This window comes from Penicillium rubens (assembly GCF_028828025.1).
Source record: "Penicillium rubens strain IBT 27055 chromosome Unknown utg000002l_segment0_segment0, whole genome shotgun sequence".
Taxonomy (NCBI): domain Eukaryota; kingdom Fungi; phylum Ascomycota; class Eurotiomycetes; order Eurotiales; family Aspergillaceae; genus Penicillium; species Penicillium rubens.
The window spans coordinates 8,881,829-8,898,279 of record NW_026890600.1 but is presented as its reverse complement, the minus strand read 5'-3'; the positions used below and the strand labels follow the sequence as shown (position 1 = coordinate 8,898,279).

At 48.6% G+C, this 16,451-nt stretch overlaps 3 protein-coding genes across 3 annotated transcripts; 2 read left to right on the top strand and 1 right to left on the bottom strand.

The window, feature by feature from the left end:
- Window positions 1-250: 250 nt before the first annotated feature.
- Window positions 251-6,176, bottom strand: N7525_005806 (uncharacterized protein; the record flags this gene model as incomplete). Its single annotated transcript, XM_002564403.2, has 3 exons — window positions 251-593; window positions 649-5,964; window positions 6,025-6,176. 3 exons carry the CDS (start codon window positions 6,174-6,176, stop codon window positions 251-253), a joined length of 5,811 nt encoding a protein of 1,936 aa, XP_002564449.1.
- A 5,401-nt stretch (window positions 6,177-11,577) lies between these two features.
- N7525_005805 (uncharacterized protein) lies at window positions 11,578-14,998 on the top strand (the record flags this gene model as incomplete). The annotated part of the gene is made up of 4 exons (XM_002564406.2): window positions 11,578-12,313; window positions 12,871-12,935; window positions 13,021-14,051; window positions 14,125-14,998. The coding sequence occupies 4 exons, from the start codon at window positions 11,578-11,580 to the stop codon at window positions 14,996-14,998; spliced, it is 2,706 nt and encodes a 901-aa protein (XP_002564452.2).
- Window positions 14,999-15,558: 560 nt separating this feature from the next.
- N7525_005804 (putative short-chain dehydrogenase/oxidoreductase) lies at window positions 15,559-16,425 on the top strand (the record flags this gene model as incomplete). The annotated part of the gene is made up of 2 exons (XM_002564407.1): window positions 15,559-15,756; window positions 15,817-16,425. The coding sequence occupies 2 exons, from the start codon at window positions 15,559-15,561 to the stop codon at window positions 16,423-16,425; spliced, it is 807 nt and encodes a 268-aa protein (XP_002564453.1).
- Between the last annotated feature and the right edge of the window lie 26 nt (window positions 16,426-16,451).

The following is a 16,451-nucleotide window of genomic DNA, read 5'->3' as shown; positions in this document are numbered from 1 at the left end:
TCGAAAGCAATGCAATTTAATTCCGGTAGAAGTGTAAAATAAAACAAGCAAAGAAAGCTGGAAAAACGAAGGTAAACCCCCGAGGATGACTTGGAAGACTCCTTCATACAAGTGTCATTCCACAAACAATATTTGGAAGCAACCATCCATTAAGATCAAATTGTGCGCCCGTGAGTTCAGAAAAATGCAGCGAATTTTAGTAAACGCATAACTTTGTACAAAGCATTCCGATGTCGTTTCGCCGAAGCGATTAGATGGACCACACGCCGGTGCCCTCCGAGGCTGCCGGGATGCTGCCCGAGGAGTAGCCCTTCGGGATGTTAGATCCGGTGTACCAGGAGACGGTATCATTGAGTCCGCGATCCAGTGGCTGCAGGAGGCCAACTGCGTTGGTCTTGGATACACCGAGGCTCTTCCACAGGTCGCCCTTCAGGACGCTATCCAATTGCCCCGTGTTCCGCATGACGACAGGCGCAGCGATAATAACGACGAAGATGACAAGCATGACAAAGTAGAGAATGGCGAAGCGGACAACGCGTCTCTTGCGAAGTTTGGACTGCTTGAGAGAATAGATGGGAGGGCGAATTTGAGAGCTAGAAGCATCTCTCGTTAGTACAGATGTTGAAACCAGGGTAAAGAGATACGTACCTTGGGCGCAGCCAAAACAGGATGACCGAATGGAAGGTGTCGACATAGGGGATGGCAAGGGCCGGGAGCATGGCGAACAGGAGAATGTGGCCAAGGAAGAAGTCATTGGCGAAATAACCGAGTTCGGTGATCTTGCACAGGAATTCACGTCCGGGCTGAGAAAGAGAGTGCCAACCCATGTTGTACCATTTTCCTGTCCACCAAGCAATATTGGATTGATCGTTCTTGAATTCACGAGTCAATGCGAGAGAAATGATCACCTTGTAGATGAATCGCTGGAGAGCCATGGCAGCGATCATGCCTGAGATGGTACGGGCCCAACTGAGGGATTCAAGGAAGAACATAGCCAGGAAGATAATCAGGAATACAATCACGGCGATAGCATGGGCGATAGCGGCGAGGACAGCACCGAACTTCTTGCAGCACATGCTGAACACTGGGCCCATACAGCAAGCCATACCGAAGAACATGCCCGCGACACCGGCATTGATACCGACGGGAGCGAAAGCGACGATCGCAATACGGAGGATGGGGTTCGCGGCCCATTTGACATCATCGGAATACATGGTTCGGGAGTTGATGTAGAGGTATGGAATCAGTGTCACAGCAACGCCGAGCAAGGGCGCAATGATTTCGCTGAAGAAGATGTTGGTGATGCGCGCTCTGGGGACATCACCAGAGCCTTTTTCCGAGGGAACACCAAGAAGTTTCCGCTTGTAACCAGTGATGCGAGTACGCGAAAGGCGACAGAAGCCGATCCAAGAGGAAGCATGGGACCGGGAGTTACCGCGAGAAAGCCAGCGGATATAGTCGCGGTAATCGATAAAAAAGTCGTTCCATGCAAACTGGTGTGGGTTGAACAGGAAAGGCGAAATGCACAGCGCGAGTAGAGACACCCAGAACCAAATCAGAGCGGGAGTCCAAACCGTTGTGGTACTGAACAACAGCATCAACAGAAGGCGAGCACCCAAGTAAATTGAAGGCCCAGCGAATCGTGAGTAAAGGACACCGAATGGGATACGAGCCGTTGCGAAACCACGGCCGGTACCAATGTATCGCGCACCTCCGAAAGACAAGTTCTGGTGCACGGCGTTGGCGTAGATCTGACAAACGAACACTTCGAACATGAACGAGAACGAACCGAAGTGCTTGGCCAGACGAGTAGCCATACGCCACACTCCTCTCTCTGTCAACTCTTGGACGGCAAGAGGGACGAACGAGATGAAGAACACGATGAAAATGGAGATAACACAGCGGTCCACCCAGTTAAGAACTGGGATCAGATTGGCACAAAGAGTGGGCACAAGAGGATCGGTAATAGGCAAGTCGGAGTTGTAACGGCACATGATGGTTTCATGCTTCAGGGCGCCGAGGTTGATCAGGACGACCATGAACATTTGCACAGAAAGCATGATGAACATGTTGTTCAAATGGAAACCAGGGTGAGCATAGTAGAACGAGAGGAAGCGATCGAGGGGCAGCTGGGTACCGAGATAGTAGTACTCTCGGGACAGCATCTGTTCGCCCATACCAGTACCAATCTTGGTGGTGAAGTTGAGAATGGATCCGAAACCGAGATCACGACCCTTACCACACTGATAATATTCACAATGCTTAATGCGACCTCCACGGAGGACGGCATTCATACCAGCGTAAATATCCTCGTTCAGGTGCAATCCCTTCTGGGCTTTGGAGACACCACCACGGGTGGTCATGAAAGTGGCGTTCAAGAAATCAGGGTGACCGTAGTGCAGCTTACCACCGATTTGAGCAAGTGTACGAGCGAAGAGTGTACCGAACGTTTGTTCCTTGGAGGCGGCAACATCACCCAGGACACCGACGCTCTCGGAGAAAATGTATTCACGGGCTCCCAGGATAGCAACGGGGGTTTCCTCGGGCGAAGCGATTCCGGGGGTGTACGGAGAAACATTGTCGGTGGTCAACTCCTCGAACTCGGCGAGGACACTGCGAATCTTCAAGCATTCTTCAAGGTAGTTGTCTTGGTTGGCATCGATGAGCTGGATATATTCACCACGGTAGAAGATGATTGCATGGTTCTGGTTGTCAGACTTTCCATCTCCGAGAATAGGGTTTCCAGAAAGCTGAATTCTGAACTTGGGCTTCCGCATGTTGTTCTCAAGAAGTTCACAGTGACCATCGATCAAGGCCGAGTACAGACGGGGTTCTTCGCCTTCGTTGACGGGTGGCTCCTCATCCAGGTATGCAATCTGCAGGTCGGGGTAAGCGCGGAGCAGGAATTCGGTGTTCTCACGTTCGTCCTTGCTGAACTTGGCATAGCGCTGCATGGAGACACAGATGCGGAACTTGCGGCGAGCCATACGCTCGAGCTCGCGCTCAAGCTTCTCGGAGTTACCACCAAACATCTGGACAACCTCGGGGTTCTCGACACGGTAAAGAAGCTTGATAGCACGGCTGTAGTTCATGAAACCAGACACAGTCCTGTACAAGGTCTGAGATCGCAGGGAAGCCCAGATTCTGGTGCGCAGAGTATATTCAGGAGCGGCGGACTTAAAACCGATGCAGTAGAAAGGAAGATCATCAACCTTGCTCTTGGCAACGTCTTTCTCGGGCTTTTCGTAATCACCGTTGAACTGCGAGGTCTCATCGGCCAGAATCTTGGTGTCCTTGACGAAGCAATCCCACTCGTGGGGGTGCAGCTGCTTGAGGTATTCCAGCAGAGTCACACGGGAGTACGGCTCATCTTCACGGATAATCTCACGGAGAGAGAGAAGGATCTTTTCACTGTAGTGGGGAATCAAGACAGTGAAGGTGGGCATGTTGTCAACGGGGAGAGGCTCGGGCATGGGTGTAGAGAGCGATTGGGCAAAGAACGAGATGCGGCGCTCTGCCTCGCTTCCCTGAGGGAAGAACTCAGTCTTGAAAGACTGATCTTCCTGTGAGACGAAGAAGGTCGGGGCCCGGAGGGTACGCTTTCCTTCCTGCTCGGAGGGAACCTGGTGATACAACAGCTTCTGCACATGGTCGATAGCCAGCAGATGCTCACGGTACATGGAAATGATGATAGCGTTCCAAACCTGTGAGATCAAAACCTTCGGCTTGTATTTGATCTCCATGTCGGTAGTGGCGAGCACCTTTGAGTAGATACGCTTCGGAAGTCGTGAGAAGATGTTCCTCCACGGTGACCAAATTGACACACCCAGGTAGAAGGATCGGGCCACGGAGAAGATTGTGTTGCAAATAATGTACCACAGGTAACTATCCAGGAAGAAGAGTGTCAAGTCCATAAAGGCCATCAAGCCCAGCAGAATCTGAGGCTGTCGGTGGCAAAGTTTGTTGCCGATGTATTGCGCGCCGGTACACTGATGGATCTGCATTGGAGACAAGATGCGGATGGGATCCTTGAAAGATAGCGTCAGGAAGAAGTAGGATTCCGCCAACTTGGCACCAAACACACAGACCCATAGGCCATATGACATCCACATGTCGTTACCTTGAAGACGAGGGAAACTAGCTGTGAATGTTTGGCTGGCAACGTATTGCCGACCACCTTTCTTCATGTAGTTGCCGAATAGCGCGCCCAGTGGCTGGATTGCGAAGAAAGCAGCTGTCAGGACGGCAATAACGAAGTGGACAATACCGAGAGCCAGGCCAATGCCATCTTCGGTTTTCTTTGCCATTCCCAGCATGGGCAAGATACTGAATATCACGATACCAGGAGCCAGGTTGATGATGAACATGAGGAGGAGGAACATAAAGCGCTTTCGAAGGTGCTGCGCTCCAGCCCATCGTCGAGGAACGTACATCCACTCAAAAATGGTGGCTAGAATCTGGATGAAGGAAACAAGAGCACCACCGAAACCAACCGCGGCGAGATATTTAGGCGTGGGTGGCTTGTTGTCAACCTGCTGCTGGTAGTTGATGGTATACAGGGTTGGGGCGTTGTAAGCAGTGAAGAACCAGAAGGAACCCAGGTGGATAACCCAGATACGGTTGAAGTTGGTGATCATATGGAACCAGGAGCGCGTTTCCTTGTAAGTCTTGAAGAAGGCCTTGTCCCACTGTACGTCCTTCAACTTGGGCCATCTCTCGGCGATGGGAACATCGACCAGACGAGTCTTATCCTCGAACCCTATCCGCTCAATACCCTCCGGGTACCAGAACAGCTGGTTCATATCATCATAACCAATGATTTTGTTGTGATCATGCTCACGACGAACGTACTTGCCGTCCATGATTTCATATCCCTGGTCTCGACAGTACTGGTATAGAGGAGTAATGATCTCATTCAGATAGGTGAATTCCTCCACCGGTTCAACGCGGGCCTGACATTCCGGCGAGGTATAGTAATCGTCGGCACACTTGAAGATGAAACAGATGCACTCTGGCAGGAATCGGACCTGGTTGGCTTCACCCCAGATCAAAAGATACAGAGCAATTTGACGGGCCCGATCATGCTGAGACATGCGGTTCATGCGAGATTTCCACCGGTACTCGGCAGCTTCCAAACTGTTGTCTCCTTCCAAGGCCTCGAGTGTTTCCTCTTCGTTCTCGGGATTCTGTTTGGCGGCCTTGGCTGCAGCCTTGCGGGCTTTCCGGGTCTTGCGATCAGCCTTACCGAGCTTCATGTTGGCGAAACCGACCGCATCGTCAAGATCGAGATGGGCGGCGAAATACCAGCGGCGGTAATTAGCGTTGTGGCCACCGATGTAGTCGGCATGGATGGAGAGAAGTGCCTGGTTCGGCGTCATACGCGAGGCACGAGAGTCCAGCATGGTCATCATGTGGTCATACATGTTTCGCATGCTATCTCGTTGGAAGCCAAACTTATTGACCAAATCCAGGAAGATATCCTCAATCTCCTCCTTCGAGAGAGGGATCTGGGCGTCTGAGGTCCAGGCAGGGTAAGGCTCGCGCGAACGCTGGCCCGCGGGAAGAGCGTTGCCGTAGTCCATTCCGTATACAGGAGTGGAAGCGCCAGATGATCGGTTGGCTCCGTAGGAGATTTGGGAGGAAGGAGGACGGTAGCCACCACGACCGCCGTACTGGCTGTCCGAGTAGCTATTGTAGCGTTCGTCCCCACGGCCGTAGTAGTCCATGTCCGCAGCCCGAGCAGTCTCGGACCTCATTGTGAAATCGCTGAAGGTCTCTGAGTCCTCCTCGGAATCGTGGCCACGACGGCCTCGGGGTTCCCCGTGTCCCTGGTCGTAGTACTGATCGCCGGCGCCGTAGTAATGGTCTTGGTGTCCGGCCTCGTAATATCCTCCGTCGGCGTATCCGTGGCCTGCATCCCCATGGGGGTCCCCGTGACCACCGTCTGCTCCGTAGTAGCCATTACTATTGTTCCCGTCAGCCCTTCCATTACTCAACCTTCTCTCTGGCCAAGAGTGGTCATACCCTTGATCATAATAGCCATCACCATATCCTTGGTTGTCGTAATAACCCTGGGCATGTTCGTCCTGATAGTAGGAGTCACCATGACCATGATGTGCTTGCCCCTGCTGGCCATAGCCATCGTCATAGTGGCCTCCGCCTGCATAGCCCGACATGACGAGCGAATCGCGATCAATTTGGTGCTAAGAGCTCTGCCGGAGGGAGGATTAGCTCTAGATGTCCAAGACTCAGATGATGGCATTCGCCTCAAACCAGTCTCACCTCAATCGTGACCATTCAAAGTATTATTTTTGTTCGGGATGTCGAATTAATGCAGCATGGACGTAGAAAGATGAAAGCAAGATGCGCAGGGAAAGAAATGCGTTAACTTGAGTACCCAAGTGAAGGTGTCGAACGAGTCTCAGACTCCGTAACGAATGGCAGGTGAGGGTTTCCCTGTCTCACGAAAAGGAAGGTGCAATGGGAATATTTTAAGAGCAAAAGCAACCTCCCTCCTATCCTTCTTTCGTCGAAAAGAAAGAACACGAAAGGGTAGCAAGTAGAAGGAAAGATGGAGACAAAAAGCGAATGGAAGGGGGTTGGAGAGGGAAGACAAGAAAATGCTTGTTATTTTTGGGATTCGGGGGGGTCGCTGTGTTGACTCCAGAGTAATTTACCGTCATCTTACACCTATAAAGGGTACGTGTCAGACTTCCAAGTACTGGATACCTCTTCCCAGTACGGTTAGCCCCTATCTTTCCCAGGTACTGATTACCACCCCTTTGTTTACCATACGTGGCGCATTAAGTTTTACACAGTTGACTTTCCCTCTCTCTGTCTGTCTCTCTCTCTCAACCTTGTATTCTTCAAACGCCTGTCCAAGATGTCTCTGATCGTCCATTTTGGAATTACCGTTATTGTCCGACTGTATTTACGCTTGTGTTTCCCCCGATCACTTTCAACTTCTCCCCCCAATCTCCCCCTTTTTCCATCCAATGATAGTCTCCCACGGACACTCGGAATCCAAGGGAGTCTCGACGGCCCCTGAAACTTGCCCCACCGTAACCAGCCAGCATGTAATCAGGTAACAAATAATGTGGCCGGGGGCTATTTTCAGAGATACCGGGCTATGGAACTGGCTGCTGCAGTGATGGGTGTTGATTCGACGGTCTTGTTATGGCGACCAACTTGGTATGTAGGGATGGCGTTGCACCAGCACTGATTTTCATTCCCCGTACTGTGTACGGAGTACGGAGTACGGATATACATTTCTAGACATGGCCCTCACACTTCCTAAATGTGTGATGGTACGTACACCCCAGCGCTTATGTATCTGCTTATGTGGCGAGTCAGTGTCTCTAAGTTGGAATATGTGACCTGTATCGACCCATGAGAAACCATATTATAATTTGAAACCTAATGATAGTTTACATTCCCTCTACGGAGTTGATATTCTTAACCGTGATTTGATGCTCGAATAAAATTAATATTTGAGCTCAGATCTGTGGACGCTTGGTCCAGTTCCTGTACCATGGCTCTCAAGCGACCAAGAACCACTTGGGCATCCGTGGACGTCTCTGCTTTCCCACTACCATGTTCTTGATATATTTTTTTATATATTATTGTGCTTCAATCTCCACGATCTTCAATCCTTATTGCTCCTTTCATCGTAGTCTTGAATCGATCGCAAACTTTTTTTACTCTGGTTTAGTGTTTTAGCGGCTGATTTGCCACCGCAATACAAGTGTCTCAAATCTAGTCGATCAGTTCCATACAGCTGTATGGATTACATTGGGCTTTCCACTCCTCTTCTCACTGTGGCTGGCAAGCCCTCCATACATGTACGGAGTACACTGTACAGCGTAGTGGGTGCTATTGCACAGTGGACACCCGTACCACGAGAAAACATGGAATTGCGGTCCTATTTACGGAGTCGACTTGTTGGGTCTTTCACAGCCACAGGCGGAACTCGCTAGTCACGGATGTAAATAACGTTTGAAAACTCAATCGTCAGTTGTCTAAATTTATCTTTATAGTACTCCGTATCTCTCCAATGTCAAGTTAAGATGGTTTATCCAGACCTCAACCTCGCACAATTATCCATTCTTATAGGCATCATTAATTACACCGTATCAACTGGGATCATTAATAATTCAAGACAACCTGACCTGTCGTATCCGAATACATGTACACTAGCTGATACTGTATATGTATACAGAGCTAGTAACTTTGTATTCGAAAAAGATCCCCACCCGTTAGACGCAGGATTTCAAGTGGATCACCGATTGCGTTTTTCTTAATTCTTTCGGAGCCTCGACCAAGAGACCTGCTTACAATATTGTACGCAGTACTCTGTCACTCCGTAGCGAGGTCAGTGCAGCACTATCAAAATGGTGCTTATCGGGTATGCTGTGGCACCTTGTAGCGGTTACAATATATACTTGCATATCGGACTGCAGCATTATTAGTTTGCAATAGAGTACGGATACTTGTACCTTGTACTCCGTATACCATCATACTGGCGGATGCAGGATTGCGCAGGAACGATACATCAGCTGCATGAAGGAAACCGATCTTCGACATCTGATCTTCGTTTCCTGTAAATTTCCGTCTATCCGCCTTCCTGCGGCCTTTACTATAGGCACTATTATCAGTTACAGGCTGGCATCCCAAGAGCTCGGTAGCCATCATTCAATTATACAAATTGCAGTACGCCAAAAATAACCTGTCGACGGAGAAGATTGGTCTTAAAGGGCCTAGTCAGCGATCACTAGCCGGCAGGCGTGCCCTAGTGTCGCACATTTATTGTACCGAGTTCGGCATTGCTGTGTATTGATCCGCCACCTTTAATACTTCGTACACTTCTCCGTACACTAGCGAACAGTCGTGAAATGTGGCTGAACATTAGGCAAATGGTCATAATTATTTATGAAGACAGCGTTCGGGAGTACCCTTACTATCTATTTTAAATGGCTTAGTTGCATATAGGGGAGCCGGTGGCGTCGATGGCTGGGATTGGTGTTTCTAGAACCCCATACAAGCTCTTCTATGATTATTTTTGGCTCTAGCCCCTGAATAGGGCGTTTTACATTCAATGTCAGCACCGGCTCCCTGCGGAAGGATTTCAACCTAGAGCTCACCATTTATTAAGATAGGAGACCTTGGGCTCTAATTCAAATTACGAATTAAGTACCTACTCCGTACGGAGTACTCTGAGTACATAATCAGGGGGCTGTGACCCCCGGGGCCGCCCCCTCCACCGTCTATCAGCATTATGGTCGGGAGCCAATCACAACCCCTGTTGTTGAGGTCGTAGTTGTGTCAATATACAAGACACTGAAAGGGCCCGAGTGGTGATATGCCGATATTATTACAAGAATTTATATTTGGAAAGGCTTGCCGCACCACATGATCGTACATAGTAAATCTACGTATTATCCGCCCATTTCACATATACCACACGCATTCTCCCTCCCTGGCAGAGATTGCATATGTAGTACGATGTTATATCTTTATGACAAGTTTAGTAAGCCCCAATTATCGCCCAAATATGTCTTACTTTATCTCAATGTGCTACCTAGTAGTATTCCGTATAGTGTATATCCCCTCATTTAGTTACCCTTTGCATGGAAAGCTCTCTCTATATCAACTACGTTTTTCGTCTTCCTATATTAGAGTCACACCATTTGCATCAGGCTTCTGTTGAAGCTATTTTGCACCTAAATAATTATCGAGCCGGGAATCTTAACTAGTGATGTCAAGCCGATCTACAAATGCAGGGACGAATGACATAACCTCTCGCGCAATCGCAGATTCTATCGGGCTCTCTGGTCTACAATATATAGAACCCAGATCAGATTCCGGATTTTTGCAACGAGTAAAACAGGCAATCTCCACTATTTGCTGGGAAGCAAGGGGACACGGATCTTCATCGGCATAACGACGGATGGCCCTGATCAACGTCCCTCTATCAAGTATCGGTCCGAGCTCCAGAGGCCCAACCTCCACTACAGCCACGCGGTACAATGTAGCTTCTCCATCTGGGATCAGCGTACTTCGGAAGTTCGTCCATTCCGAGTGAGGCTGTGCGGCTCCCTCGCCAGGAACATTACCTGCAGCAAGGAGTTCCGGCCGAACGGCGTTTGAGCACCACGCGCCTATGCGCTATCCTCACATTGGACAGCTCTGGCCTTTGTGTGTTATTTGTGCTGGTTATGATAGGACGTCTAGGACGTCATAGAGCTGCAGTTGGCTTTGTGTCTCTTTTTCTATATCCCGTCTGAGCCAAAAGGTGTTATTTACGATTTATGGCTTTCCTAATATCATTGTTAGTGCTCATTTTTGGCTAAATATTTGATTTTTCACCTACCTGGGATCTTTATTGGGACTTTATATGTACAAAAGGGTAGTTGATGCTTATTCGTCTATTATGGTGTTGAATATTACCTAGATATATTCTATTAAATGTTCAAGATTAGACCCCTGGGCCTTCCCATAATTAACCTTAGCATTGGCAGACCTTATTATGCTTTAGATATGGATGGGCAGAATACATATTTTTATACTACCTTGATTCTATAACTACGAAGTGTAGCTTCATCCCATTGCACGTTTAAGTTATAGCTGCTGTTCCTAGCTTCATAATACAAGCATATATAGAAGTCTTCACAATTTAATAGGCCAATAGTTTGTGTTATTTTATTAGTTGTTAGATTTTTGTCGTCGATATATATATATGCCGCGGCAGTTGCAACCGATATATAACCACAACACTATTGGTATTTTTTCTTCTTATTTACATGGCAATGAATCCATTGATTTGGAAAAAGCAGCACTCCCAAACAAGTGAAGGTTATCATAAGCATAATATCAAGTTGAAATCAACTTATTGAGCAACTGAATATCCCTTGTCTTGTGGTAGCCACCACAATTGCACAGACATCGTGGCAACGCATTTGTGTTGACATACATGGGATATCTTATGTCTTTGTCTCTGTGCAGACTGAGCCCTTTTGCCAGTTTGCCTAGTTTGCCATTCTCTTTGCTTATTGAGGCTTCATATACAGCCTCCTTTCCATAGATCCATTACCACGCCTTTCTTCTTCCCGATTTTCCCCATCTCTATGACATGGAGTTCGTTCACTTCCGTCCGATGAAAACCGGGAAGTCGTTTTATGATATTGCCGCAGTTTTGTTTGCAACCAACTACAATAGGCCTGGCGTCAATAAAAATAGAATGTGGGAAGCAATGGAAGAGAACAGAATTGGTGGAATTTAATTTCGATCCGCCTCGTACACAAATCAAGTGCTTATAAGAGGAGATTTCACTAGTGGAATTATATAACTAGATATCACCGGACCAAACAATGTCATACGGTATGTTCGATGTGGATTTTCACCGCTACACTTTGCAGTGTGAACGCAACTAGTCTGTGCGTATGCGCTTGCCCGACTCAAGGTCTGTTATTTAAAGCAGGCGTTCCCCCTCGCAATCTCTCATTCTATATGTGATTCAAGACTATTTCTACATCAAATTCGATTCAAATTTGCCAAAATTCAAAATTCCCTCTTTCCGCGATGCATTACTATGATATGGCAGAAACTTGGGAGTTCAGCGACGGCCCGAAGCTTCTGTACACGCAGGTCATCTTCCAGGATGGGGATAAGTACTTTTCAGCTCAGCTGCCTGAACAAATCGCTTGCCCAGACGACATCCCGCCTACCACCAAAAGCCGTCTTAAAGAGATCCCTGTCGAACACATTTGGCCTCCGCTAGAAGATGGTCTTTTGATATGCCACGATGCTGAGAAGCCAGGTGTCTATATTAAACAGCCCCGGCTCACTGGCTATGATGGTTCGGAGTCGTTGAGCCTGTATCTACTTCAGGAAGCTCGTATCTGCCAGATCCTGATGCAAAACGAACACCAGAATATTGCTCGTTACCTTGGATGTGTGGTGAAAGGCGGGCGGATTACCGGACTTTGTTTCCAGAGATATGTGGAGACGCTTGCTGACAGCCTTAACGCTGGACGTTCTTTCAACATAAAAAGCTGTCTCCAGCAGATCCAGGCGGGCATTGATCACCTCCATACTCTCAATTTAATCCATAATGACCTCCACCTGGGAAACATCATGGTTACAAACGAAGACGCTGACACATTTGCGATCATCGATTTTGACTCATGTGCTATCAAGGGACATCCGCTCCCAGACAAGCGAGGTAAAATGCCTGAAGGTGCCTGTACCGCAGAAATTGAAAACGACGATCTCGGGTTTAAGATGCTCCAGGAAGAACTTCATCAGGGGATAGCTAGTACTAGAGGGCTTGGTTAGGGGGCGAGCGCATTTTTCAAGAAGAGCAATAGTGTTATTGATGCGCTTCCTTTTAGTAGCTTATAGAGCGATATATAGACTTTTGGGAAGTGAGCCTAAGCCTGAGCACCCTTATAAAAGCGGCAGATCAAATAGGAAAGGCTCACACGAGAGGGAAAATCCGGTATGTCTAGTGGTATATATATCATTGAACCAATGCACCAATTTCCGTGCGGTAGACCTACAACACTCCCAGATAGTAAATGACCCAAACGTTCCTAACCTGATCATCTGAGCAGCCCTGGAGACCTGTCGGCTTGCAGCTTAACCTGGCGGCCCCTCCCAACGCCGGGAGGTCCACAGGCAGGACTGCCATGATGATATTTATTTTGTCACATTCAGTGCTGGCTCATGATATAAAAAAAGACGAACGTTTTACAACTACAGCCTAGATTACAAACCTACAGTCATATATATATTGACCTGTGATTGAGGTGGCACATATAGTTGTGGGTTGCTCACGTTGCCGTGCCAACGCATCCGTTGACAGCTCAACAGCCAGAGCAACATGGGACCAACCTTCAAAGAACAACGAAAATCCCGGGGCCTCCAGCACCGACCTGGTCAGCGCAAACACAGTGCTTTATTTAATCCAGGGGAAAGTTTTCGCCATCACCACCAGCGCCCATAGGATATCATTGCTGTTAGAACAACACCGCGATCATGGCAAAGCTCAACACAGCCAACCCGCTCGTCAAAAACACACCTCACAAAGAGCCGGTCGCACGCACCGTAGGGATGTCCCATAACAGCCCACTGTGCAGAGAGTCACATTTCAATTTCAGAAACACAGCGAAGCAAAATATGCCTACCAAGCCGCAAAAGCAGTCGCGACGGCAAGCAAATGGCTCAAGCGGATCATTTGATATATTCCCTGACAGCGATTCGGGATCGGAAAGTGAATCTGGACAGCACAGGTCCACCGGAAAACAACAAAGGCAAAGAACACTAGGACTCGCACGTGCGAACTCGTTACTCCTACCGACAAAGCGGAGACCACGCCCAGCCATCCGGAGGGAGACTGAAGATTATGACAAGGAGAACGATGTACCAGAATATGCCATGGACGGATATCAAACTCCGGATCTAACACCGACAAGGCCGAATGCCTCACAGATCCCCACACGAAGTAGGATGGATCATATCGCCTCGACACAGCTAGAGATTGACCGGCAAGAAGAACAAGAGGGGAATTATGTCAGCTTTGAAGAAGATAGCTCTGACTCACTAGACGGGTTCATCGTCAGTGACAATGACGAGCCTAGCTTCTTTGACACATCGGATTCTGAGACAGCCGATACAGAAGACGAACCTAGCCCGGCTCCATCGCCTGCCAGGTCACCAAGGAAAAGACTCATACGTGGAAGGAGGCCAATATCAGAAGCAGAATCAAACACCACTGCAGATGAGGAGCCAGCAATGGAAGTGACGAAGCTGTCGCCAGAGCTGGACCGAGCAATTGAGAAATCAAAGGCAGTCGACCCAGTACCTGAAGACTGCGCGCCAAATCTTGCAACCAGTTCCAAATCTAGATCCCCTGTCCGCAAGGCAGAAGTACCCAAGTCACAACCTCTTCATTTCGGCCTCCACAACTCCAACGACCTCATCCAACACCTTGAGGATCTTGAACTAGGCAGCGACGACGAGCCTACGTCGCAAACACAGCCAGAACAGCCCCAGTAAGTTTCTTAAATGGGCATTCATGTGCATTCATAGGCTCGTAGCAGCAATCATACTAACTACTTCTCACAGCTCAGAATCAGAAGATGAACTACCATCAGACCCCTACACAAGCCACACAAACTTACCACCAGTGACACCGTCGCGCGCGAAGCCTCACTTTTTTCTCAATCCCTCTATCACATCTGTTGAAGACTCACCAGGCATGGGGATTCCTACCACTATAAAGGCCCAGAAAAAGGCCGAAGCAGCGCGGAAACGCGAGATTCGAGCGCAACTGGCCGAATTCAACCAAAAGAAGATCGGCTTTGCCGAAGAGTTCCTCCGACACCTTGACAATGCCTTCAATGACCAGATTAGTCGCATGACCGAGGCAACCGGCGGAATCAAAATCGTCTGGACAAAGAACTTTAGAAACACCGCCGGCCGCGCAACCGTGCGTTCAGAGCGGTTCCTGAAAGGAGCAGTTGAAGAACCCGGGAAACGGCGTTACTATGCCACCATTGAGCTCTCCGAGAAAGTCCTGGACACCGAAGACAAGATCCTCTGTACGGTGACACACGAATACTGCCACCTCCTCGATATCATGGTCACTGAAAACAGGGCCAAGGGTACGGCTCAGCACGGTGCCAGCTTCAAGCAATGGGGCGCCCGATGCGTTCGTGCACTGGAAGGTCACCCTATCTACGGGGGTCGGGTCGAGGTCACGACTAAGCATACCTACGAGATCAACCACAAATACATCTGGGCCTGCAAGGTGCAGGGTTGTGGTTTCAAGGTCGGGCGACACTCAAAGAGTATTGACCCAAATCGTCAGTTCTGCGGGCGTTGTAGGGGCAGCCTCGAGCAGATCAAGCCGGTGCCGAGGGCTGTGGCGCCGAAGAGGCCTGTTGTTAAGGCTATGGTTGAGGAGAAGGAGAAGGAGATTGTGGTCATTGATCCTTGATATTTAATTAACTGGTCATGTAAATATTCGAGTATGACCAGTGGGGTTACCAATGAGCCCAATATAATGAACACATGAATGTCTACCTACGTCAATTGACTTTTCTGGGATAGTAGATTCAAGTAGCCCGAGACGTGGCAATATAACCACTAGCATGAAATAACCAACAAGATTGAAACAACTTGGAACTGTTTGATCCCACTGGTCTAGAGTCATTTCAAATCAATTGCGATATTTATTAATCCGTCCTGTATCCAGCACGCTGGCAAGTAGGGAAAAGCACCTACAATAAATTCTTCACGGTCGTTACTGCATTTGGTTTAACCTCCACCGGTGGCATAAAGCTTACATTGTCGACCAATAAGATCGAGTGATGTTTGTCCTCTTTGGGTTTAGTCTCCGCAAAGCTTCCGAATAGTTACCTACTTATTAAGATGTTGGATGCGATATGGCGAGCCACAATTTTGGAGGCTATAAATGGGATTGTTCCTGCTTGGAAAAAGCCATAGAAATACTCAATCTTCTTTGTCATATTCTTACTCTTCAAACCAGCCCTCACAATGGCTTTTGGATACAAGAAAGTCCTGATCATCGGTGCCACCTCCGGGATTGGCAGAACACTCGCCGACAAAGTCGTCCAAAATGGATCGAACCTAATTGTCACCGGTCGCAGAAAGGAAAAGCTCGATGAGATCGTCCAGAAATATGGCAGCGACAAGGTCTCTGCAAAGACATTTGATGTCATGCAGCTCGAGCAGGTAAGGTCACCCATGTCAAGCGAGGTATGTCCCCAACTAACGTGTCCAATGAAAATAAAGATCCCACAATTTGCCTCAGATATCGTCTCCGAGAACCCCGATCTGGACTGCATCTTTGTCAACTCGGGTATCCAGCGACCCTTCGATTTCTCCAAGCCGGAAACCGTCGATCTGGACATCTTCGACCAAGAACTGATCACGAACTATACATCCGCGGTCCGCATAGCCAAAGCATTCCTCCCACACTTGCAGAGCCAGAAGACTGCAGCAGCCATCGCATTCACGACGTCGCAAATGGCTCTCGTGCCCATGATGCGATGCCCGAATTATGGCGCTTCCAAGGCTGCTCTGCACCATTTCATCCTTGCCCTCCGCACTCAGCTGCAGGGTGGTCCTGGGGATGTAAAGGTTTTGGAGATTTATCCTCCGGCTGTGCAGACTGAGCTTCATGATGCTAAGCATCAGCCTGATTTGAAGGATGGTCATTTGATTGGGATGCCGTTGCAGGAATTTGTTGATGAGGTTTGGGGTCGAATTTCAGACGGCGAGGATCAAATTGCTGTCGGGTCTGCGATGGATATTTACAATGCGTTCGAGACGAAGAGGCAGGAGTTGTATCGGGATATGACAGAGTTGCTTTCTGGGTTACTGAAGCAGTTTTTGAGGTAGGATCTGAGCTTTCAGATGTTAGATGC